The sequence below is a fragment of the Bombus pascuorum genome, chromosome 1, assembly GCF_905332965.1.
Source record: "Bombus pascuorum chromosome 1, iyBomPasc1.1, whole genome shotgun sequence".
In the NCBI taxonomy this organism is placed as follows: Eukaryota; Metazoa; Arthropoda; class Insecta; order Hymenoptera; family Apidae; genus Bombus; species Bombus pascuorum.
This window is the reverse complement of record NC_083488.1, coordinates 1-23,734: the sequence shown is the minus strand read 5'-3', so window position 1 is coordinate 23,734 and position 23,734 is coordinate 1. Positions and strand designations below refer to the sequence as shown.

Below are 23,734 nucleotides of genomic sequence, written 5' to 3'. Positions count from 1 at the left end.
ACCCGACCCCCATTGGGGGAAGGGTGTCCATGAGGATTTCCCCACGTAAAAAAAAAAAAAAAAAAAAAAAAAGGTTGGGGTTAGGTTGGGGAGCACGAGGCGGGTATGGGTTCTCAGTGCGTAGCACCATGCCCTGAGAAACCCCGATGTATCTGATGTTCACCTATAGTCGGGTGGCGGCTGGTCGGCGCTGTGGCGCCCGTCAGATCGCTGATCCGGTGCGGAGAACTTCGGAGAAGTTGGTGGGCCCATATCTGTCAAGACCACTCACCTCACCTTCACGTGGGGCTCCCCGTCATCCTGCATCGGTCCCGACCGGGGTAGGGTGCGAAAGAGTGAGTGGCAAAGCAAACGAGGGCATGGCTCGTCAACCATGCACCTGATGAAGAAGGAAGGAGGAAGGAGGAAGAAGAAGAAAGAAAAAATATGGATATGAAGGATAACCAAGAAATCGACGTTTACGGTGCAGGGGAGGGATACCCCAGTACCGGCGCAGGAGTGGGTGGTCAAGCGGGCCCCACTGCGTCGTTAGCTAGCGACCGTGGCCGTGTGGGGGTGGGCCACCGGGCCCCCATACGCGTAAACGCGTCCGGTGAAGAAATGGAAGACGTCGCGATGGAGGAGACCCGCGAGGGTGGGCCTCCCGCAAGGACAAAAGCGAACAACATCGAAGCGGCAAAGAACCGCGGAAGAAGCGGGGAGAGAAAAGCGGAGAGGGCGGGACCCGTGGACAGGAGAAGAAGCGACGGCCGGGGAGGGAAACCGACACCGACGCCGTCGCTCGCCCCGCTCGCGGTCCCGTCAACCCCGCTTCCAACCGCAGCGGAGCACAGCGGCAACGTGTTCCAAACGTTCAAAATCCCCAAGAACGTCAGGGACAAAGTGAAAGCGCAAGATGGGCACAGGTCCATAGACGGCTCGATAGAGTCGTCTCGGATGAGAAAGGAGTCGACCTCGGATGGCAGATCGGAGGACGAGGAGTCAATGGCCTCGGTCACCGCGAGGGGCAAGAAGAGGAAAATAACGAAAGTGACTCCAGAGGTGTCGGACCGATTGAGGAACGTTATCCAAGGGTCCTCACCGAGAGACGTGGACGCCGAAGTACGGCGACATCAGGCCGAGGTCCTGAAGGTGGCGGCGACGTCCTCCAACCTCAAGGGGACGTACGTCAAAACCCTCAAGGACGCGGTCGAGTACACCGTCGCGGCATGGTCCCACCAAACAACCACCTCCCGGGTGCCAGACTTCCTGGAAGAAAGGAAGAAGAGGGAGGCGCTGGAAAGAGAGGTGGAAAGCCTGAAGAGGAGGAACGAGGAGTTGGAACAAAGGATAGACAGGTTCCTGAAAGGCACGGCCGAGACAGCGGCGCCGTCCCCGACGGAGGCGCAGGCTCCCCGGAGCAGCGGGAGGGCCAAGGACGACATCGGAGCAGAAATAGAGATGCTAAAGAAGTCGATAAGCAGCCTCGGCCCATCCCTGTTGGGGACCCTGAGGGAAGAGCTCAGGGAAGCCCTCAGGGGAACGGGCCTGCTGAGACAAGCGACAGGAGGGAACAACAGCGGCGACAAAGAGCGGACGACGATGCCGCGGACGGCGAGCCCGAAGCCTCCCCAACAACCCCCGCAATCCTCCCAACCCTCTCAACAGCAAGAGGGACAGGGACAGGAGACGGACGGGGAATGGAGGACCATGGTCTCGCGGAATGCGAGACGGAAGGCCAGGGAACAGAGGAGGAAAGAAGCGGGCCACGGCGCCCCCCTCCCCATCGCGCCACAAACTAGCAGGGCGAGATCGGCGGTGGGACCAGCCGGGCAACCGCCAAGGACGACCCCCGCCGCATTAGGTGGAGGGGAAAGGAGGAGAGAAAGAAACGGAGAGAAGAAGACAGGAGCCCAACCGGCGAAACGGACGTACGCGACGGTGGCGGGCAGGGCGGGATCGGCGGTCGTGCGGCCAGCACTCCGACCCCCCCCAACGTCATCGGCGGTAACGCTCACGCTGAGGGACGGGGCTCCGAAGACGTACGAGGAGATCCTGGCGGAGGCGAGACGGGACAAGACCCTCCAGAAATGCGGACTGGAGTACGTCCGAACGAGAAAGGCGGCGACCGGGGCCATGGTGATCAATATCCCGGACGACGCCGGCATGAGCAAGGCCACGCAGTTGGCGTCGCGATTAGCCGGGGTATTGGACCCCTCCACCGTCAGAGTATCAGTCCCGGTACCGACGGCCGAGATCAAATTGGTGGGGGTCGATATATCCCTGAACGAGGAGGAACTGCTGGAGGAGCTGTCCAGGGCGGCGGACTGCCAGCCCCGCGACGTCAGAGCATGGAGCGCGGGAACATCTAGAAGCGGCATGGGGATATTCTACGCCAAGTGCCCCGTGGCCGGAGCCCGTAAACTGGCTCAAGCGGGGAGGGTCACACTGGGGTGGACCAGGGCAAAGGTGATCGCACTCCCCAGGAGACCGCTCCAGTGTTTCCGATGCCTTGAGGTGGGCCACATGGCGGCGATGTGCGTCTCCCCGGTGAGAAGAACCCACCTGTGTTTCCGGTGCGGAGAAGAGGGGCACAGGGCGAGGAACTGCACGGCCGCATCGCCGAGATGCCCCATCTGCGAGGCAAAAGGAGCCCCGTCAAAACACAGGATGGGAAGCGCGGCGTGCAAACCACCGGAGGTAGGACCATCCGGAAAGAGAAGGGCGCGGAGAACGGCGATGGCCAAGGCAGCAGAGGCCACGGCGACAACCACGAGCAAGGGCGTCACCGGAGCCGCGGAGCAGGCCAGCCTGTCGAGCAACCCACCAGTCGGAGGGAAGGATAGCACCATCGGAGTGAGTGGCCCGGGGGAGGCCATGGAGGTGACCGAGTAAATTCCGGGTCCTCCAGTGTAATTTGGGCAGAGCCGGAAGGGCCCAGGACCTGCTCTACCAGTCCATCCGGGAGAGCGGGACCGACGTGGCGGTGGTGGCGGAGCCGTACAACATCCCCGCATCCCCCCAATGGGCGGGAGATCTAAGCGGATGGGTCGCCATCACTTGGCCGTGTACCTCGGGAGTCTCCGGGCGAGTCGCGGAAAGAGGCAACGGGTTCGTGGCGGTCGAATGGACGGACCTCGTGGTGGTGGGGGTATACATCTCTCCCAACTGCGACATCCGGGCGTTCGAGGACCTACTGGACGAGATGGGAGAGTGCGTAAGGAGGCTTCTCCCCCGACAGGTGCTCGTACTGGGGGACTTCAACGCCCACTCCACGACGTGGGGCAACGACAGAACCACCACGAGAGGCAGAGAACTGGCGGACTGGGCCGCGGGTCTCGGTCTCGTGCTGGTCAACAGAGGCTCGGAGTCCACATACGTGGGGCGGAGAGGAGCGTCGGTCATAGATCTGACGTGGGCGACGCAGAGGCTCCACCCCAGAATAAGGAACTGGCGGGTGGCCGTAGAGATGGAAACGCTAGCGGACCACCTCTACGTGCTAATGGACATCGAACCCGCCAAGAGAAGCACGAGCGGCGACAACAACAACAACGTCGAGGGAAGGACATCGAGCCGCCCGGGGCTGCCCCCTCCTCGCCGATGGAAACTGAAGGAGAGGGACGGGGACATGCTTCGGGCAACGGCCACCGTAGCGGCTTGGTGCTGGGACGCGAAGAGGAACAAGAACCGAGGCAACGTGGACGGGGAGGCGCAGGAATTGGGAGAATGGATGAGGAGAGCCTGCGACGCCTCCATGCCGCGAACCAGCGCCGGGTCCAGGCGCGACAACAGCAGCGTCTACTGGTGGTCGCGGGAGATCGCGGACCTGCGAGACGACTGCCACAGAGCCCGCAGGCTGCTCGCTAGGGCGAGAAGAAGAGTGCGGAACCGCAACGAAGAGGAGATCCTCGAGAGGTACAGGGCCCACAGAGAAGCCAGAATGGCCCTGCAAAGGGCCATAAAGGAAGCGAAAGAGGCGTCGTGGAAACGGCTGTTGGAATCCGTGGAATCCGATCCATGGGGAAGACCGTACAAGACGGTGCTGAGAAAACTCAGGCCGGCGGCTCCCCCGATAACCGAGAACATGGATCGGGAACTACTAGCACGGGTGATCGACACGCTGTTCCCACGACCGGAAGAAGAAGGAGGCGAAGAGGAGGAAGACTCCCCGAGGCGCCAGGAGGATACGGAACAGGCCCCTCCAGAGGAGAGGGGATGCACTCGGAGCGGCGGCGGCGTACCGGCGATGGATCAACCCGGAGCGCACATAACGAGGGAGGAACTGGAAGCAGCCACCAAGAAGATGGCTGCCAAGGACGTGGCGCCGGGGCCGGACGGAATCCCCGGGCGGGTGTGGGCGGAGACCATGGACATCATGGCCCCCCGCCTGCTGCATCTGTACAACAGGTGCCTGAGGGAAGGCGCATACCCCCGGGCGTGGAAGGTGGCGAGGCTGGTGCTGCTGAGGAAGGAGGGTCGACCGCCGGAGTCCCCATCGGCGTACAGGCCGATATGCCTCCTGGACGAGGTGGGCAAGCTCTTCGAGAGAGTAATCGCCTCCCGTCTGGGGGCGCACATGGAGTCCAGGGTACCAGGCTGGCACGACAACCAGTTCGGGTTCCGTCGCGGGAGGTCCACCATCGACGCGATCCGCAGATTGAGAGAGGGGGTGGAGAGAGTGGTGGCTCGAGAAGGGATCGCGATAGCGGTCTCCCTGGACATCACCAACGCCTTCAACTCGATCCCGTGGAGCAAGATCAGAGAGGCCCTGCGATTCTTCGAGGTTCCGGGGTACCTCCGGAGGATAATCGGGGCATACCTCCGGGAGAGGTGGATAACGTACAGATCCACGGAGGGAGAGGAGAGAAGAGCGGTGGAGCGCGGAGTGCCGCAGGGCTCGGTCCTGGGACCGATGCTGTGGATAACCGCCTACGACTACGTGCTTCGCACCCCGATGCCCGGAAGCACGGGACTGATCTGCTACGCGGACGACACCCTGGTCGTGGCAGGAGGGCGCTGGTGGTACGAGACGGCGGAGGCTGCCACGGAGGCCACCCGGCGAGCGGCGAGGGCCATCGGAGAACTGGGGCTGAAGGTCGCTCCGGCCAAGACGGAGGCGCTCGGGTTCTACGACAGAAGACGCAGAGGACCGCCCCCGGATGGACTGACGATCGACGTGGACGGGGTAGGGGTCCGGGTGGGGAGCCAACTGAGGTACCTTGGCCTCATCATCGACGACCAATGGTCGTTCGAGCCCCACTTCGAGAGCCTCGCCCCGAAGGTGGCGGCAGCGGCCAACGCCCTGTGCGGCATCCTCCCGAACATCGGAGGCGCCGGGAGAGCGGTGCGCAGGCTGTACGACGGGGTGGTCAGAGCCCGAGCGATGTACGGTGCGCCCATCTGGGCGAGGGATCTGGCCGCGAGCAGGCGAAGTCAGGCACTCCTGCGGGCGGTTCAACGCACCACCGCTCTGAGGATAGCGAGAGGGTACAGGACGGTGTCGCACGCGTCCGCGACCGTCCTGGCGGCATCCCCTCCATACGCGTTGCAAGCCCTGGCCCTTCAAAAGGTGTACGGAGCCACGAGAGTCAGGGACGGGGATCGAGACGAAGACCCTCTGCAGGTGAGGAAGGAGATAGAAGAGGAGACATGGGAGAGATGGCGGCTCCTACTGGAGAAGGAGGCGAGGAAGACGTCCCACCGCGCGGTAGACGCGGTCCTGCCCGTCTGGGACAGGTGGAAGGAAGCGCGGGGCGTTCCGCTGACCTACAGGCTGACCCAGGTGCTCACCGGGCACGGAGTGTTCGGGGAGTTCCTGAAGAAGATTCGGAAGGAAGTGACCAACATCTGTCACCACTGCGGGGAGGCGGAGGACACCGCCCAGCACACTCTGCAGCACTGCCCCGCGTGGGCCATGCAGAGACACACCCTGACGGTGAAGATCGGGGACGACCTGTCCCCGAGGAGGATCGTGGAGGCGCTGCTACGTAGCCGGTCGGACTACGAGGCAGTGAGGGACTTTTGCGAGCAAATCATGCTCGCGAAGGAGCGGGCGGAGCGGCTCAGGGTCCGAGCCGAGCACCCGGCAAGGATACGACGCGAGAGAAGTGGGCGCAACGGGGGGAGGCCGCCATCTCCCCCAACGGATACGGAAACAACAAGAGGAAGATGACCCCGGGGTTGGCTGCCCCGGGAGTCACAGCGAAGCATCCCCTCCGCACTAGGAGGGAAGACGATGAGAGGAGGGCTTACAGGAGATTTTCAACCGTGATACCCCTGGGCCCTCTTCTTCCCTGTGCGTACGAGCAGCCACGTGGTGGTTTTAGTCGGTAAGAGTCCGACACTACCCGACTCCCATTGGGGGAAGGGTGTCCATGAGGATTTCCCCACGTAAAAAAAAAAAAAAAAAGGTTGGGGTTAGGTTGGGGAGCACGAGGCGGGTATGGGTTCTCAGTGCGTAGCATCATGCCCTGAGAAACCCCGATGTATCTGATGTTCACCTATAGTCGGGTGGCGGCTGGTCGGCGCTGTGGCGCCCGTCAGATCGCTGATCCGGTGCGGAGAACTTCGGAGAAGTTGGTGGGCCCATATCTGTCAAGACCACTCACCTCACCTTCACGTGGGGCTCCCCGTCATCCTGCATCGGTCCCGACCGGGGTAGGGTGCGAAAGAGTGAGTGGCAAAGCAAACGAGGGCATGGCTCGTCAACCATGCACCTGATGAAGAAGGAAGGAGGAAGGAGGAAGAAGAAGAAAGAAAAAATATGGATATGGATATGCAGGATAACCAAGAAATCGACGTTTACGGTGCAGGGGAGGGATACCCCAGTACCGGCGCAGGAGTGGGTGGTCAAGCGGGCCCCACTGCGTCGTTAGCTAGCGACCGTGGCCGTGTGGGGGTGGGCCACCGGGCCCCCATACGCGTAAACGCGTCCGGTGAAGAAATGGAAGACGTCGCGATGGAGGAGACCCGCGAGGGTGGGCCTCCCGCAAGGACAAAAGCGAACAACATCGAAGCGGCAAAGAACCGCGGAAGAAGCGGGGAGAGAAAAGCGGAGAGGGCGGGACCCGAGGACAGGAGAAGAAGCAACAGCCGGGGAGGGAAACCGACACCGACGCCGTCGCACGCCCCGCTCGCGGTCCCGTCAACCCCGCTTCCAACCGCAGCGGAGCACAACGGCAACATGTTCCAGACGTTCAAAATCCCCAAGAACGTCAGGGACAAAGTGAAAGCGCAAGATGGGCACAGGTCCATAGACGGCTCGATAGAGCCGTCTCAGATGAGAAAGGAGTCGACCTCGGAAGGCAGATCGGAGGACGAGGAGTCAATGGCCTCGGTCACCTGGAGGGGCAAGAAGAGAAAAATAACGAAAGTGACTCCAGAGGTGTCGGACCGAATGAGGAACGTTATCCAAGGGTCCTCACCGAGAGACGTGGACGCCGAAGTACGGCGACATCAGGCCGAGGTCCTGAAGGTGGCGGCGACGTCCTCCAACCTCAAGGGGACGTACGTCAAAACCCTCAAGGACGCGGTCGAGTACACCGTCGCGGCATGGTCCCACCAAACAACCACCTCCCGGGTGCCAGACTTCCTGGAAGAAAGGAAGAAGAGGGAGGCGCTGGAAAGAGAGGTGGAAAGCCTGAAGAGGAGGAACGAGGAGTTGGAACAAAGGATAGACAGGTTCCTGAAAGGCACGGCCGAGACAGCGGCGCCGTCCCCGACGGAGGCGCAGGCTCCCCGGAGCAGCGGGAGGGCCAAGGACGACATCGGAGCAGAAATAGAGATGCTAAAGAAGTCGATAAGCAGCCTCGGCCCATCCCTGTTGGGGACCCTGAGGGAAGAGCTCAGGGAAGCCCTCAGGGGAACGGGCCTGCTGAGACAAGCGACAGGAGGGAACAACAGCGGCGACAAAGAGCGGACGACGATGCCGCGGACGGCGAGCCCGAAGCCTCCCCAACAACCCCCGCAATCCTCCCAACCCTCCCAACAGCAAGAGGGACAGGGACAGGAGACGGACGGGGAATGGAGGACCATGGTCTCGCGGAATGCGAGACGGAAGGCCAGGGAACAGAGGAGGAAAGAAGCGGGCCACGGCGCCCCCCTCCCCATCGCGCCACAAACTAGCAGGGCGAGATCGGCGGTGGGACCAGCCGGGCAACCGCCAAGGACGACCCCCGCCGCATTAGGTGGAGGGGAAAGGAGGAGAGAAAGAAACGGAGAGAAGAAGACAGGAGCCCAACCGGCGAAACGGACGTACGCGACGGTGGCGGGCAGGGCGGGATCGGCGGTCGTGCGGCCAGCACTCCGACCCCCCCCAACGTCATCGGCGGTAACGCTCACGCTGAGGGACGGGGCTCCGAAGACGTACGAGGAGATCCTGGCGGAGGCGAGACGGGACAAGACCCTCCAGAAATGCGGACTGGAGTACGTCCGAACGAGAAAGGCGGCGACCGGGGCCATGGTGATCAATATCCCGGACGACGCCGGCATGAGCAAGGCCACGCAGTTGGCGTCGCGATTAGCCGGGGTATTGGACCCCTCCACCGTCAGAGTATCAGTCCCGGTACCGACGGCCGAGATCAAATTGGTGGGGGTCGACATATCCCTTAACGAGGAGGAACTGCTGGAGGAGCTGTCCAGGGCGGCGGACTGCCAGCCCCGCGACGTCAGAGCATGGAGCGCGGGAACATCTAGAAGCGGCATGGGGATATTCTACGCCAAGTGCCCCGTGGCCGGAGCCCGTAAACTGGCTCAAGCGGGGAGGGTCACACTGGGGTGGACCAGGGCAAAGGTGATCGCACTCCCCAGGAGACCGCTCCAGTGTTTCCGATGCCTGGAGGTGGGCCACATGGCGGCGATGTGCGTCTCCCCGGTGAGAAGAACCCACCTGTGTTTCCGGTGCGGAGAAGAGGGGCACAGGGCGAGGAACTGCACGGCCGCATCGCCGAGGTGCCCCATCTGCGAGGCAAAAGGAGCCCCGTCAAAACACAGGATGGGAAGCGCGGCGTGCAAACCACCGGAGGTAGGACCATCCGGAAGGAGAAGGGCGCGGAGAACGGCGATGGCCAAGGCAGCAGAGGCCACGGCGACAACCACGAGCAAGGGCGTCACCGGAGCCGCGGAGCAGGCCAGCCTGTCGGGCAACCCACCAGTCGGAGGGAAGGATAGCACCATCGGAGTGAGTGGCCCGGGGGAGGCCATGGAGGTGACCGAGTAAATTCCGGGTCCTCCAGTGTAACTTGGGCAGAGCCGGAAGGGCCCAGGACCTGCTCTACCAGTCCATCCGGGAGAGCGGGACCGACGTGGCGGTGGTGGCGGAGCCGTACAACATCCCCGCATCCCCCCAATGGGCGGGAGATCTAAGCGGATGGGTCGCCATCACTTGGCCGTGTACCTCGGGAGTCTCCGGGCGAGTCGCGGAAAGAGGCAACGGGTTCGTGGCGGTCGAATGGACGGACCTCGTGGTGGTGGGGGTATACATCTCTCCCAACTGCGACATCCGGGCGTTCGAGGACCTACTGGACGAGATGGGAGAGTGCGTAAGGAGGCTTCTCCCCCGACAGGTGCTCGTACTGGGGGACTTCAACGCCCACTCCACGACGTGGGGCAACGACAGAACCACCACGAGAGGCAGAGAACTGGCGGACTGGGCCGCGGGTCTCGGTCTCGTGCTGGTCAACAGAGGCTCGGAGTCCACATACGTGGGGCGGAGAGGAGCGTCGGTCATAGATCTGACGTGGGCGACGCAGAGGCTCCACCCCAGAATAAGGAACTGGCGGGTGGCCGTAGAGATGGAAACGCTAGCGGACCACCTCTACGTGCTAATGGACATCGAACCCGCCAAGAGAAGCACGAGCGGCGACAACAACAACAACGTCGAGGGAAGGACATCGAGCCGCCCGGGGCTGCCCCCTCCTCGCCGATGGAAACTGAAGGAGAGGGACGGGGACATGCTTCGGGCAACGGCCACCGTAGCGGCTTGGTGCTGGGACGCGAAGAGGAACAAGAACCGAGGCAACGTGGACGGGGAGGCGCAGGAATTGGGAGAATGGATGAGGAGAGCCTGCGACGCCTCCATGCCGCGAACCAGCGCCGGGTCTAGGCGCGACAACAGCAGCGTCTACTGGTGGTCGCGGGAGATCGCGGACCTGCGAGACGACTGCCACAGAGCCCGCAGGCTTCTCGCTAGGGCGAGAAGAAGAGGGCGGAACCGCAACGAAGAGGAGATCCTCGAGAGGTACAGGGCCCACAGAGAAGCCAGAATGGCCCTGCAAAGGGCCATAAAGGAAGCGAAAGAGGCGTCGTGGAAACGGCTGTTGGAATCCGTGGAATCCGATCCATGGGGAAGACCGTACAAGACGGTGCTGAAGAAACTCAGGCCGGCGGCTCCCCCGATAACCGAGAACATGGATCGGGAACTACTAGCACGGGTGATCGACACGCTGTTCCCACGACCGGAAGAAGAAGGAGGCGAAGAGGAGGAAGACTCCCCGAGGCGCCGCGAGGATACGGAACAGGCCCCCCCGGAGGAGAGGGGATGCACTCGGAGCGGCGGCGGTGGACCGGCGACGGATCAACCCGGAGCGCACATAACGAGGGAGGAACTGGAAGCAGCCACCAAGAAGATGGCTGCCAAGGACGTGGCGCCGGGGCCGGACGGAATCCCCGGGCGGGTGTGGGCGGAGACCATGGACATCATGGCCCCCCGCCTGCTGCATCTGTACAACAGATGCCTGAGGGAAGGCGCATACCCCCGGGCGTGGAAGGTGGCGAGGCTGGTGCTGCTGAGGAAGGAGGGTCGACCGCCGGAGTCCCCATCGGCGTACAGGCCGATATGCCTCCTGGACGAGGTGGGCAAGCTCTTCGAGAGAGTAATCGCCTCCCGTCTGGGGGCGCACATGGAGTCCAGGGTACCAGGCTGGCACGACAACCAGTTCGGGTTCCGTCGCGGGAGGTCCACCATCGACGCGATCCGCAGATTGAGAGAGGGGGTGGAGAGAGTGGTGGCTCGAGAAGGGATCGCGATAGCGGTCTCCCTGGACATCACCAACGCCTTCAACTCGATCCCGTGGAGCAAGATCAGAGAGGCCCTGCGATTCTTCGAGGTTCCGGGGTACCTCCGGAGGATAATCGGGGCATACCTCCGGGAGAGGTGGATAACGTACAGATCCACGGAGGGAGAGGAGAGAAGAGCGGTGGAGCGCGGGGTGCCGCAGGGCTCGGTCCTGGGACCGATGCTGTGGATAACCGCTTACGACTACGTGCTCCGCACTCCGATGCCCAGAGGCACGGGACTGATCTGCTACGCGGACGACACCCTGGTCGTGGCAGGAGGGCGCTGGTGGTACGAGACGGCGGAGGCTGCCACGGAGGCCACCCGGCGAGCGGCGGGGGCCATCGGAGAACTGGGGCTGAAGGTCGCCGCGGCCAAGACGGAGGCGCTCGGGTTCTACGACGGAAGACGCAGAGGACCGCCCCCGGATGGACTGACGATCGACGTGGACGGGGTAGGGGTCCGGGTGGGGAGCCAACTGAGGTACCTCGGCCTCATCATCGACGACCAATGGTCGTTCGAGCCCCACTTCGAGAGCCTCGCCCCAAAGGTGGCGGCGGCGGCCAACGCCCTATGCGGCATCCTCCCGAACATCGGAGGCGCCGGGAGAGCGGTGCGCAGGCTGTACGACGGGGTGGTCAGAGCCCGAGCGATGTACGGTGCGCCCATCTGGGCGAGGGATCTGGCCGCGAGCAGGCGAAGTCAGACACTCCTGCGGGCGGTTCAACGCACCACCGCTCTGAGGATAGCGAGAGGGTACAGGACGGTGTCGCACGCGTCCGCGACCGTCCTGGCGGCATCCCCTCCATACGCGTTGCAAGCCCTGGCCCTTCAAAAGGTGTACGGAGCCACGAGAGTCAGGGACGGGGATCGAGACGAAGACCCTGTGCAGGTGAGGAAGGAGATAGAAGAGGAGACATGGGAGAGATGGCGGCTCCTACTGGAGAAGGAGGCGAGGAAGACGTCCCACCGCGCGGTAGACGCGGTTCTGCCCGTCTGGGACAGGTGGAAGGAAGCGCGGGGCGTTCCGCTGACCTACAGGCTGACCCAGGTGCTCACCGGGCACGGAGTGTTCGGGGAGTTCCTGAAGAAGATTCGGAAGGAGGTGACCAACATCTGTCACCACTGCGGGGAGGCGGAGGACAACGCCCAGCACACTCTGCAGCACTGCCCCGCGTGGGCCATGCAGAGACACACCCTGACGGTGAAGATCGGGGACGACCTGTCCCCAAGGAGGATCGTGGAGGCGCTGCTACGTAGCCGGTCGGACTACGAGGCAGTGAGGGACTTTTGCGAGCAAATCATGCTCGCGAAGGAGCGGGCGGAGCGGCTCAGGGTCCGAGCCGAGCACCCGGCAAGGATACGACGCGAGAGAAGTGGGCGCAACGGGGGGAGGCCGCCATCTCCCCCAACGGATACGGAAACAACAAGAGGAAGATGACCCCGGGGTTGGCTGCCCCGGGAGTCACAGCGAAGCATCCCCTCCGCACTAGGAGGGAAGACGATGAGAGGAGGGCTTACAGGAGATTTTCAACCGTGATACCCCTGGGCCCTCTTCTTCCCTGTGCGTACGAGCAGCCACGTGGTGGTTTTAGTCGGTAAGAGTCCGACACTACCCGACTCCCATTGGGGGAAGGGTGTCCATGAGGATTTCCCCACGTAAAAAAAAAAAAAAAAAGGTTGGGGTTAGGTTGGGGAGCACGAGGCGGGTATGGGTTCTCAGTGCGTAGCATCATGCCCTGAGAAACCCCGATGTATCTGATGTTCACCTATAGTCGGGTGGCGGCTGGTCGGCGCTGTGGCGCCCGTCAGATCGCTGATCCGGTGCGGAGAACTTCGGAGAAGTTGGTGGGCCCATATCTGTCAAGACCACTCACCTCACCTTCACGTGGGGCTCCCCGTCATCCTGCATCGGTCCCGACCGGGGTAGGGTGCGAAAGAGTGAGTGGCAAAGCAAACGAGGGCATGGCTCGTCAACCATGCACCTGATGAAGAAGGAAGGAGGAAGGAGGAAGAAAAAAAAAAAAAAAAAAAAAAAAAAAAAAAAAAAAAAAAAAAAAAAAAAAAAAAAAAAAAAAATATGGATATGAAGGATAACCAAGAAATCGACGTTTACGGTGCAGGGGAGGGATACCCCAGTACCGGCGCAGGAGTGGGTGGTCAAGCGGGCCCCACTGCGTCGTTAGCTAGCGACCGTGGCCGTGTGGGGGTGGGCCACCGGGCCCCCATACGCGTAAACGCGTCCGGTGAAGAAATGGAAGACGTCGCGATGGAGGAGACCCGCGAGGGTGGGCCTCCCGCAAGGACAAAAGCGAACAACATCGAAGCGGCAAAGAACCGCGGAAGAAGCGGGGAGAGAAAAGCGGAGAGGGCGGGACCCGTGGACAGGAGAAGAAGCAACAGCCGGGGAGGGAAACCGACACCGACGCCGTCGCTCGCCCCGCTCGCGGTCCCGTCAACCCCGCTTCCAACCGCAGCGGAGCACAGCGGCAACGTGTTCCAAACGTTCAAAATCCCCAAGAACGTCAGGGACAAAGTGAAAGCGCAAGATGGGCACAGGTCCATAGACGGCTCGATAGAGTCGTCTCGGATGAGAAAGGAGTCGACCTCGGATGGCAGATCGGAGGACGAGGAGTCAATGGCCTCGGTCACCGCGAGGGGCAAGAAGAGGAAAATAACGAAAGTGACTCCAGAGGTGTCGGACCGATTGAGGAACGTTATCCAAGGGTCCTCACCGAGAGACGTGGACGCCGAAGTACGGCGACATCAGGCCGAGGTCCTGAAGGTGGCGGCGACGTCCTCCAACCTCAAGGGGACGTACGTCAAAACCCTCAAGGACGCGGTCGAGTACACCGTCGCGGCATGGTCCCACCAAACAACCACCTCCCGGGTGCCAGACTTCCTGGAAGAAAGGAAGAAGAGGGAGGCGCTGGAAAGAGAGGTGGAAAGCCTGAAGAGGAGGAACGAGGAGTTGGAACAAAGGATAAATAGGTTCCTGAAAGGCACGGCCGAGACAGCGGCGCCGTCTCCGACGGAGGCGCAGGCTCCCCGGAGCAGCGGGAGGGCCAAGGACGACATCGCATCGGAAATAGAGATGCTAAAGAAGTCGATAAGCAGCCTCGGCCCATCCCTGTTGGGGACCCTGAGGGAAGAGCTCAGGGAAGCCCTCAGGGGAACGGGCCTGCTGAGACAAGCGACAGGAGGGAATATCAGCGGCGACAAAGAGCGGACGACGATGCCGCGGACGGCGGGCCCGAAGCCTCCCCAACAATCCCCGCAATCCTCCCAACCCTCTCAACAGCAAGCGGGACAGGGACAGGAGACGGACGGGGAATGGAGGACCATGGTCTCGCGGAAGGCGAGACGGAAGGCCAGGGAACAGAGGAGGAAAGAAGCGGGCCACGGCGCCCCCCTCCCCATAGCGCCACAAACAAACAGGACGAGATCGGCGGTGGGACCAGCCGGGCAACCGCCAAGGACGACCCCGGCCGCATTAGGTGGAGGGGAAAGGAGGAGAGAAGGAAACGGAGAGAAGAAGGCAGGAGCCCAACCGGCGAAACGGACGTACGCGACGGTGGCGGGCAGGGCGGGATCGGCGGTCGTGCGGCCAGCACTCCGACCCCCCCCAACGTCATCGGCGGTAACGCTCACGCTGAGGGACGGGGCTCCGAAGACGTACGAGGAGATCCTGGCGGAGGCGAGACGGGACAAGACCCTCCAGAAATGCGGACTGGAGTACGTCCGAACGAGAAAGGCGGCGACCGGGGCCATGGTGATCAATATCCCGGACGACGCCGGCATGAGCAAGGCCACGCAGTTGGCGTCGCGATTAGCCGGGGTATTGGACCCCTCCACCGTCAGAGTATCAGTCCCGGTACCGACGGCCGAGATCAAATTGGTGGGGGTCGACATATCCCTGAACGAGGAGGAACTGCTGGAGGAGCTGTCCAGGGCGGCGGACTGCCAGCCCCGCGACGTCAGAGCATGGAGCGCGGGAACATCTAGAAGCGGCATGGGGATATTCTACGCCAAGTGCCCCGTGGCCGGAGCCCGCAAACTGGCTCAAGCGGGGAGGGTCACACTGGGGTGGACCAGGGCAAAGGTGATCGCACTCCCCAGGAGACCGCTCCAGTGTTTCCGATGCCTGGAGGTGGGCCACATGGCGGCGATGTGCGTCTCCCCGGTGAGAAGAACCCACCTGTGTTTCCGGTGCGGAGAAGAGGGGCACAGGGCGAGGAACTGCACGGCCGCATCGCCGAGGTGCCCCATCTGCGAGGCAAAAGGAGCCCCGTCAAAACACAGGATGGGAAGCGCGGCGTGCAAACCACCGGAGGTAGGACCATCCGGAAGGAGAAGGGCGCGGAGAACGGCGATGGCCAAGGCAGCAGAGGCCACGGCGACAACCACGAGCAAGGGCGTCACCGGAGCCGCGGAGCAGGCCAGCCTGTCGGGCAACCCACCAGTCGGAGGGAAGGATAGCACCATCGGAGTGAGTGGCCCGGGGGAGGCCATGGAGGTGACCGAGTAAATTCCGGGTCCTCCAGTGTAACTTGGGCAGAGCCGGAAGGGCCCAGGACCTGCTCTACCAGTCCATCCGGGAGAGCGGGACCGACGTGGCGGTGGTGGCGGAGCCGTACAACATCCCCGCATCCCCCCAATGGGCGGGAGATCTAAGCGGATGGGTCGCCATCACTTGGCCGTGTACCTCGGGAGTCTCCGGGCGAATCGCGGAAAGAGGCAACGGGTTCGTGGCGGTCGAATGGACGGACCTCGTGGTGGTGGGGGTATACATCTCTCCCAACTGCGACATCCGGGCGTTCGAGGACCTACTGGACGAGATGGGAGAGTGCGTAAGGAGGCTTCTCCCCCGACAGGTGCTCGTACTGGGGGACTTCAACGCCCACTCCACGACGTGGGGCAACGACAGAACCACCACGAGAGGCAGAGAACTGGCGGACTGGGCCGCGGGTCTCGGTCTCGTGCTGGTCAACAGAGGCTCGGAGTCCACATACGTGGGGCGGAGAGGAGCGTCGGTCATAGATCTGACGTGGGCGACGCAGAGGCTCCACCCCAGAATAAGGAACTGGCGGGTGGCCGTAGAGATGGAAACGCTAGCGGACCACCTCTACGTGCTAATGGACATCGAACCCGCCAAGAGAAGCACGAGCGGCGACAAGAACAACAACGTCGAGGGAAGGACATCGAGCCGCCCGGGGCTGCCCCCTCCTCGCCGATGGAAACTGAAGGAGAGGGACGGGGACATGCTTCGGGCAACGGCCACCGTAGCGGCTTGGTGCTGGGACGCGAAGAGGAACAAGAACCGAGGCAACGTGGACGGGGAGGCGCAGGAATTGGGAGAATGGATGAGGAGAGCCTGCGACGCCTCCATGCCGCGAACCAGCGCCGGGTCTAGGCGCGACAACAGCAGCGTCTACTGGTGGTCGCGGGAGATCGCGGACCTGCGAGACGACTGCCACAGAGCCCGCAGGCTTCTCGCTAGGGCGAGAAGAAGAGGGCGGAACCGCAACGAAGAGGAGATCCTCGAGAGGTACAGGGCCCACAGAGAAGCCAGAATGGCCCTGCAAAGGGCCATAAAGGAAGCGAAAGAGGCGTCGTGGAAACGGCTGTTGGAATCCGTGGAATCCGATCCATGGGGAAGACCGTACAAGACGGTGCTGAAGAAACTCAGGCCGGCGGCTCCCCCGATAACCGAGAACATGGATCGGGAACTACTAGCACGGGTGATCGACACGCTGTTCCCACGACCGGAAGAAGAAGGAGGCGAAGAGGAGGAAGACTCCCCGAGGCGCCGCGAGGATACGGAACAGGCCCCCCCGGAGGAGAGGGGATGCACTCGGAGCGGCGGCGGTGGACCGGCGACGGATCAACCCGGAGCGCACATAACGAGGGAGGAACTGGAAGCAGCCACCAAGAAGATGGCTGCCAAGGACGTGGCGCCGGGGCCGGACGGAATCCCCGGGCGGGTGTGGGCGGAGACCATGGACATCATGGCCCCCCGCCTGCTGCATCTGTACAACAGATGCCTGAGGGAAGGCGCATACCCCCGGGCGTGGAAGGTGGCGAGGCTGGTGCTGCTGAGGAAGGAGGGTCGACCGCCGGAGTCCCCATCGGCGTACAGGCCGATATGCCTCCTGGACGAGGTGGGCAAGCTCTTCGAGAGAGTAATCGCCTCCCGTCTGGGGGCGCACATGGAGTCCAGGGTACCAGGCTGGCACGACAACCAGTTCGGGTTCCGTCGCGGGAGGTCCACCATCGACGCGATCCGCAGATTGAGAGAGGGGGTGGAGAGAGTGGTGGCTCGAGAAGGGATCGCGATAGCGGTCTCCCTGGACATCACCAACGCCTTCAACTCGATCCCGTGGAGCAAGATCAGAGAGGCCCTGCGATTCTTCGAGGTTCCGGGGTACCTCCGGAGGATAATCGGGGCATACCTCCGGGAGAGGTGGATAACGTACAGATCCACGGAGGGAGAGGAGAGAAGAGCGGTGGAGCGCGGGGTGCCGCAGGGCTCGGTCCTGGGACCGATGCTGTGGATAACCGCTTACGACTACGTGCTCCGCACTCCGATGCCCAGAGGCACGGGACTGATCTGCTACGCGGACGACACCCTGGTCGTGGCAGGAGGGCGCTGGTGGTACGAGACGGCGGAGGCTGCCACGGAGGCCACCCGGCGAGCGGCGGGGGCCATCGGAGAACTGGGGCTGAAGGTCGCCGCGGCCAAGACGGAGGCGCTCGGGTTCTACGACGGAAGACGCAGAGGACCGCCCCCGGATGGACTGACGATCGACGTGGACGGGGTAGGGGTCCGGGTGGGGAGCCAACTGAGGTACCTCGGCCTCATCATCGACGACCAATGGTCGTTCGAGCCCCACTTCGAGAGCCTCGCCCCAAAGGTGGCGGCGGCGGCCAACGCCCTATGCGGCATCCTCCCGAACATCGGAGGCGCCGGGAGAGCGGTGCGCAGGCTGTACGACGGGGTGGTCAGAGCCCGAGCGATGTACGGTGCGCCCATCTGGGCGAGGGATCTGGCCGCGAGCAGGCGAAGTCAGACACTCCTGCGGGCGGTTCAACGCACCACCGCTCTGAGGATAGCGAGAGGGTACAGGACGGTGTCGCACGCGTCCGCGACCGTCCTGGCGGCATCCCCTCCATACGCGTTGCAAGCCCTGGCCCTTCAAAAGGTGTACGGAGCCACGAGAGTCAGGGACGGGGATCGAGACGAAGACCCTCTGCAGGTGAGGAAGGAGATAGAAGAGGAGACATGGGAGAGATGGCGGCTCCTACTGGAGAAGGAGGCGAGGAAGACGTCCCACCGCGCGGTAGACGCGGTTCTGCCCGTCTGGGACAGGTGGAAGGAAGCGCGGGGCGTTCCGCTGACCTACAGGCTGACCCAGGTGCTCACCGGGCACGGAGTGTTCGGGGAGTTCCTGAAGAAGATTCGGAAGGAGGTGACCAACATCTGTCACCACTGCGGGGAGGCGGAGGACAACGCCCAGCACACTCTGCAGCACTGCCCCGCGTGGGCCATGCAGAGACACACCCTGACGGTGAAGATCGGGGACGACCTGTCCCCAAGGAGGATCGTCGAGGCGCTGCTACGTAGCCGGTCGGACTACGAGGCAGTGAGGGACTTTTGCGAGCAAATCATGCTCGCGAAGGAGCGGGCGGAGCGGCTCAGGGTCCGAGCCGAGCACCCGGCAAGGATACGACGCGAGAGAAGTGGGCGCAACGGGGGGAGGCCGCCATCTCCCCCAACGGATACGGAAACAACAAGAGGAAGATGACCCCGGGGTTGGCTGCCCCGGGAGTCACAGCGAAGCATCCCCTCCGCACTAGGAGGGAAGACGATGAGAGGAGGGCTTACAGGAGATTTTCAACCGTGATACCCCTGGGCCCTCTTCTTCCCTGTGCGTACGAGCAGCCACGTGGTGGTTTTAGTCGGTAAGAGTCCGACACTACCCGACTCCCATTGGGGGAAGGGTGTCCATGAGGATTTCCCCACGTAAAAAAAAAAAAAAAAAAAAAAAAGGTTGGGGTTAGGTTGGGGTTAGGTTGGGGTTAGGTTGGGGTTAGGTTGGGGTTAGGTTGGGGTTAGGTTGGGGTTAGGTTGGGGTTAGGTTGGGGTTAGGTTGGGGTTAGGTTGGGGTTAGGTTGGGGTTAGGTTGGGGTTAGGTTGGGGTTAGGTTGGGGTTAGGTTGGGGTTAGGTTGGGGTTAGGTTGGGGTTAGGTTGGGGTTAGGTTGGGGTTAGGTTGGGGTTAGGTTGGGGTTAGGTTGGGGTTAGGTTGGGGTTAGGTTGGGGTTAGGTTGGGGTTAGGTTGGGGTTAGGTTGGGGTTAGGTTGGGGTTAGGTTGGGGTTAGGTTGGGGTTAGGTTGGGGTTAGGTTGGGGTTAGGTTGGGGTTAGGTTGGGGTTAGGTTGGGGTTAGGTTGGGGTTAGGTTGGGGTTAGGTTGGGGTTAGGTTGGGGTTAGGTTGGGGTTAGGTTGGGGTTAGGTTGGGGTTAGGTTGGGGTTAGGTTGGGGTTAGGTTGGGGTTAGGTTGGGGTTAGGTTGGGGTTAGGTTGGGGTTAGGTTGGGGTTAGGTTGGGGTTAGGTTGGGGTTAGGTTGGGGTTAGGTTGGGGTTAGGTTGGGGTTAGGTTGGGGTTAGGTTGGGGTTAGGTTGGGGTTAGGTTGGGGTTAGGTTGGGGTTAGGTTGGGGTTAGGTTGGGGTTAGGTTGGGGTTAGGTTGGGGTTAGGTTGGGGTTAGGTTGGGGTTAGGTTGGGGTTAGGTTGGGGTTAGGTTGGGGTTAGGTTGGGGTTAGGTTGGGGTTAGGTTGGGGTTAGGTTGGGGTTAGGTTGGGGTTAGGTTGGGGTTAGGTTGGGGTTAGGTTGGGGTTAGGTTGGGGTTAGGTTGGGGTTAGGTTGGGGTTAGGTTGGGGTTAGGTTGGGGTTAGGTTGGGGTTAGGTTGGGGTTAGGTTGGGGTTAGGTTGGGGTTAGGTTGGGGTTAGGTTGGGGTTAGGTTGGGGTTAGGTTGGGGTTAGGTTGGGGTTAGGTTGGGGTTAGGTTGGGGTTAGGTTGGGGTTAGGTTGGGGTTAGGTTGGGGTTAGGTTGGGGTTAGGTTGGGGTTAGGTTGGGGTTAGGTTGGGGTTAGGTTGGGGTTAGGTTGGGGTTAGGTTGGGGTTAGGTTGGGGTTAGGTTGGGGTTAGGTTGGGGTTAGGTTGGGGTTAGGTTGGGGTTAGGTTGGGGTTAGGTTGGGGTTAGGTTGGGGTTAGGTTGGGGTTAGGTTGGGGTTAGGTTGGGGTTAGGTTGGGGTTAGGTTGGGGTTAGGTTGGGGTTAGGTTGGGGTTAGGTTGGGGTTAGGTTGGGGTTAGGTTGGGGTTAGGTTGGGGTTAGGTTGGGGTTAGGTTGGGGTTAGGTTGGGGTTAGGTTGGGGTTAGGTTGGGGTTAGGTTGGGGTTAGGTTGGGGTTAGGTTGGGGTTAGGTTGGGGTTAGGTTGGGGTTAGGTTGGGGTTAGGTTGGGGTTAGGTTGGGGTTAGGTTGGGGTTAGGTTGGGGTTAGGTTGGGGTTAGGTTGGGGTTGGTTAGGTTGGGGTTAGGTTGGGGTTAGGTTGGGGTTAGGTTGGGGTTAGGTTGGGGTTAGGTTGGGGTTAGGTTGGGGTTAGGTTGGGGTTAGGTTGGGGTTAGGTTGGGGTTAGGTTGGGGTTAGGTTGGGGTTAGGTTGGGGTTAGGTTGGGGTTAGGTTGGGGTTAGGTTGGGGTTAGGTTGGGGTTAGGTTGGGGTTAGGTTGGGGTTAGGTTGGGGTTAGGTTGGGGTTAGGTTGGGGTTAGGTTGGGGTTAGGTTGGGGTTAGGTTGGGGTTAGGTTGGGGTTAGGTTGGGGTTAGGTTGGGGTTAGGTTGGGGGTTAGGTTGGGGTTAGGTTGGGGTTAGGTTGGGGTTAGGTTGGGGTTAGGTTGGGGTTGGGTGGGGTTAGGTTGGGGTTAGGTTGGGGTTAGGTTGGGGTTAGGTTGGGGTTAGGTTGGGGTTAGGTTGGGGTTAGGTTGGGGTTAGGTTGGGGTTAGGTTGGGGTTAGGTTGGGGTTAGGTTGGGGTTAGGTTGGGGTTAGGTTGGGGTTAGGTTGGGGTTAGGTTGGGGTTTGGGTGGGGGTTAGGTTGGGGTTAGGTTGGGGTTAGGTTGGGGTTAGGTTGGGGTTAGGTTGGGGTTAGGTTGGGGTTAGGTTGGGGTTAGGTTGGGGTTAGGTTGGGGTTAGGTTGGGGTTAGGTTGGGGTTAGGTTGGGGTTAGGTTGGGGTTAGGTTGGGGGTTAGGTTGGGGTTAGGTTGGGGTTAGGTTGGGGTTAGGTTGGGGTTAGGTTGGGGTTAGGTTGGGGTTAGGTTGGGGTTAGGTTGGGGTTAGGTTGGGGTTAGGTTGGGGTTAGGTTGGGGTTTGGGGTTAGGTTGGGGTTTGGTTGGGGTTAGGTTGGGGTTAGGTTGGGGTTAGGTTGGGGTTAGGTTGGGGTTAGGTGGGGTAGTTGGGGTTAGGTTGGGGTTAGGTTGGGGTTAGGTTGGGGTTAGGTTGGGGTTAGGTTGGGGTTAGGTTGGGGTTAGGTTGGGGTTAGGTTGGGGTTAGGTTGGGGTTAGGTTGGGGTTAGGTTGGGTAGGTTGGGGATAGGTTGGGTTAGGTTGGGGTTAGGTTGGGTGTTAGGTTGGGGTTAGGTTGGGGTTAGGTTGGGGTTAGGTTGGGGTTAGGTTGGGGTTAGGTTGGGGTTAGGTTGGGGTTTGGGTGGGGGTTAGGTTGGGGTTAGGTTGGGGTTAGGTTGGGGTTAGGTTGGGGTTAGGTTGGGGTTAGGTTGGGGTTAGGTTGGGGTTAGGTTGGGGTTAGGTTGGGGTTAGGTTGGGGTTAGGTTGGGGTTAGGTTGGGTTAGGTTGGGGTTAGGTTGGGGTTAGGTTGGGGTTAGGTTGGGGTTAGGTTGGGGTTAGGTTGGGGTTAGGTTGGGGTTAGGTTGGGGTTAGGTTGGGGTTAGGTTGGGGTTAGGTTGGGGTTAGGTTGGGGTTAGGTTGGGGTTAGGTTGGGGTTAGGTTGGGGTTAGGTTGGGGTTAGGTTGGGGTTAGGTTGGGGTTAGGGTGGGGTTAGGTTGGGGTTAGGTTGGGGTTAGGTTGGGGTTAGGTTGGGGTTAGGTTGGGGTTAGGTTGTGGTTAGGTTGGGTTAGGTTGGGTTAGGTTGGGGTTAGGTTGGGGTTAGGTTGGGGTTAGGTTGGGGTTAGGTTGGGGTTAGGTTGGGGTTAGGTTGGGGTTAGGTTGGGGTTAGGTTGGGGTTAGGTTGGGGTTAGGTTGGGGTTGTTGGGGTTAGGTTGGGGTTAGGTTGGGGTTAGGTTGGGGTTAGGTTGGGGTTAGGTTGGGGTTAGGTTGGGTTAGGTTGGGGTTAGGTTGGGGTTAGGTTGGGGTTAGGTTGGGGTTAGGTTGGGGTTAGGTTGGGGTTAGGTTGGGGTTAGGTTGGGTTAGGTTGGGGTTAGGTTGGGGTTAGGTTGGGGTTAGGTTGGGGTTAGGTTGGGGTTAGGTTGGGGTTAGGTTGGGGTTAGGTTGGGGTTAGGTGGGGTTTGGGTGGGGGTTAGGTTGGGGTTAGGTTGGGGTTAGGTTGGGGTTAGGTTGGGGTTAGGTTGGGGTAAGGTTGGGGTTAGGTTGGGGTTAGGTTGGGGTTTAGGTTGGGGTTAGGTTGGGGTTAGGTTGGGGTTAGGTTGGGTTAGGTTGGGGTTAGGTTGGGTTGGGTTAGGTTGGGGTTAGGTTGGGGTTAGGTTGGGGTTAGGTTGGGGTTAGGTTGGGTTAGGTTGGGGGTTAGGTTGGGGTTAGGTTGGGGTTAGGTTGGGGTTAGGTGGGTTAGGTTGGGGTTAGGTTGGGGTTAGGTTGGGGGTTAGGTTGGGGGTTAGGTTGGGGTTAGGTTGGGGTTAGGTTGGGGGTTAGGTTGAGGGTTGGGTGGGGTTAGGTTGGGGTTAGGTTGGGTAGGTTGGGTTAGGTTGGGGTTAGGGTAGGTTGGGGTTAGGTTGGGGTTAGGTTGGGTTAGGTTGGGGTTAGGTTGGGGTTAGGTTGGGGTTAGGTTGGGGTTAGGTTGGGGTTTAGGGGTTCGGTTGGGGTTAGGTTGGGTTAGGTTGGGGTTAGGTTGGGGTTAGGTTGGGTTAGGTTAGGGGTTAGGTTGGGGTTAGGTTGGGGTTAGGTTGGGGTTAGGTTGGGGTTAGGTTGGGGTTTGGTTGGGGTTAGGTTGGGGTAGGTTGGGGTTAGGTTGGGGTTAGGTTGGGGTTAGGTTGGGGTTAGGTTGGGGTTAGGGTGGGGGTTAGGTTGGGGTTAGGTTGGGGTTAGGTTGGGGTTAGGTTGGGGTTAGGTTGGGGTTAGGTTGGGTTAGGTTGGGGTTAGGTTGGGGTGGGTTGGGGTAGGTTGGGGTTAGTTGGGGTTAGGTTGGGGTTAGGTTGGGGTTAGGTTGGGTTAGGTTGGGGTTAGGTAGGGGTTAGGTTGGGGTTAGGTTGGGGTTAGGTTGGGGTTAGGTTGGGGGTAGGTTGGGGTTAGGTTGGGGGTAGGTTGGGGTTAGGTTGGGGTTAGGTTGGGGTTAGGTTGGGGTTAGGTTGGGGTAGGTGGGGGTTGGGGTGGGGGTTGGGTGGGGGTTAGGGTGGGGTTTAGGTTGGGGTTAGGTTGGGGTTAGGTTGGGGTTAGGTTGGGGTTAGGTTGGGGTTAGGTTGGGGTTT

The 23,734-nt window shown here is 61.4% G+C and overlaps 1 protein-coding gene and 1 long non-coding RNA gene across 2 annotated transcripts; both read left to right on the top strand.

Moving 5' to 3' along the window:
* The first annotated feature begins 42 nt into the window (after positions 1-42).
* LOC132916067 (uncharacterized) lies at positions 43-13,137 on the top strand. The gene is made up of 2 exons (XR_009660008.1): positions 43-73; positions 13,048-13,137. It is a non-coding gene; the product is annotated as an uncharacterized LOC132916067 (long non-coding RNA).
* Positions 13,138-13,286: 149 nt separating this feature from the next.
* Positions 13,287-18,837, top strand: LOC132914503 (uncharacterized). Its single transcript, XM_060973670.1, has 2 exons — positions 13,287-15,521; positions 15,577-18,837. The coding sequence occupies exons 1-2, from the start codon at positions 13,287-13,289 to the stop codon at positions 18,835-18,837; spliced, it is 5,496 nt and encodes a 1,831-aa protein (XP_060829653.1).
* The last annotated feature ends 4,897 nt before the right edge of the window (positions 18,838-23,734 follow it).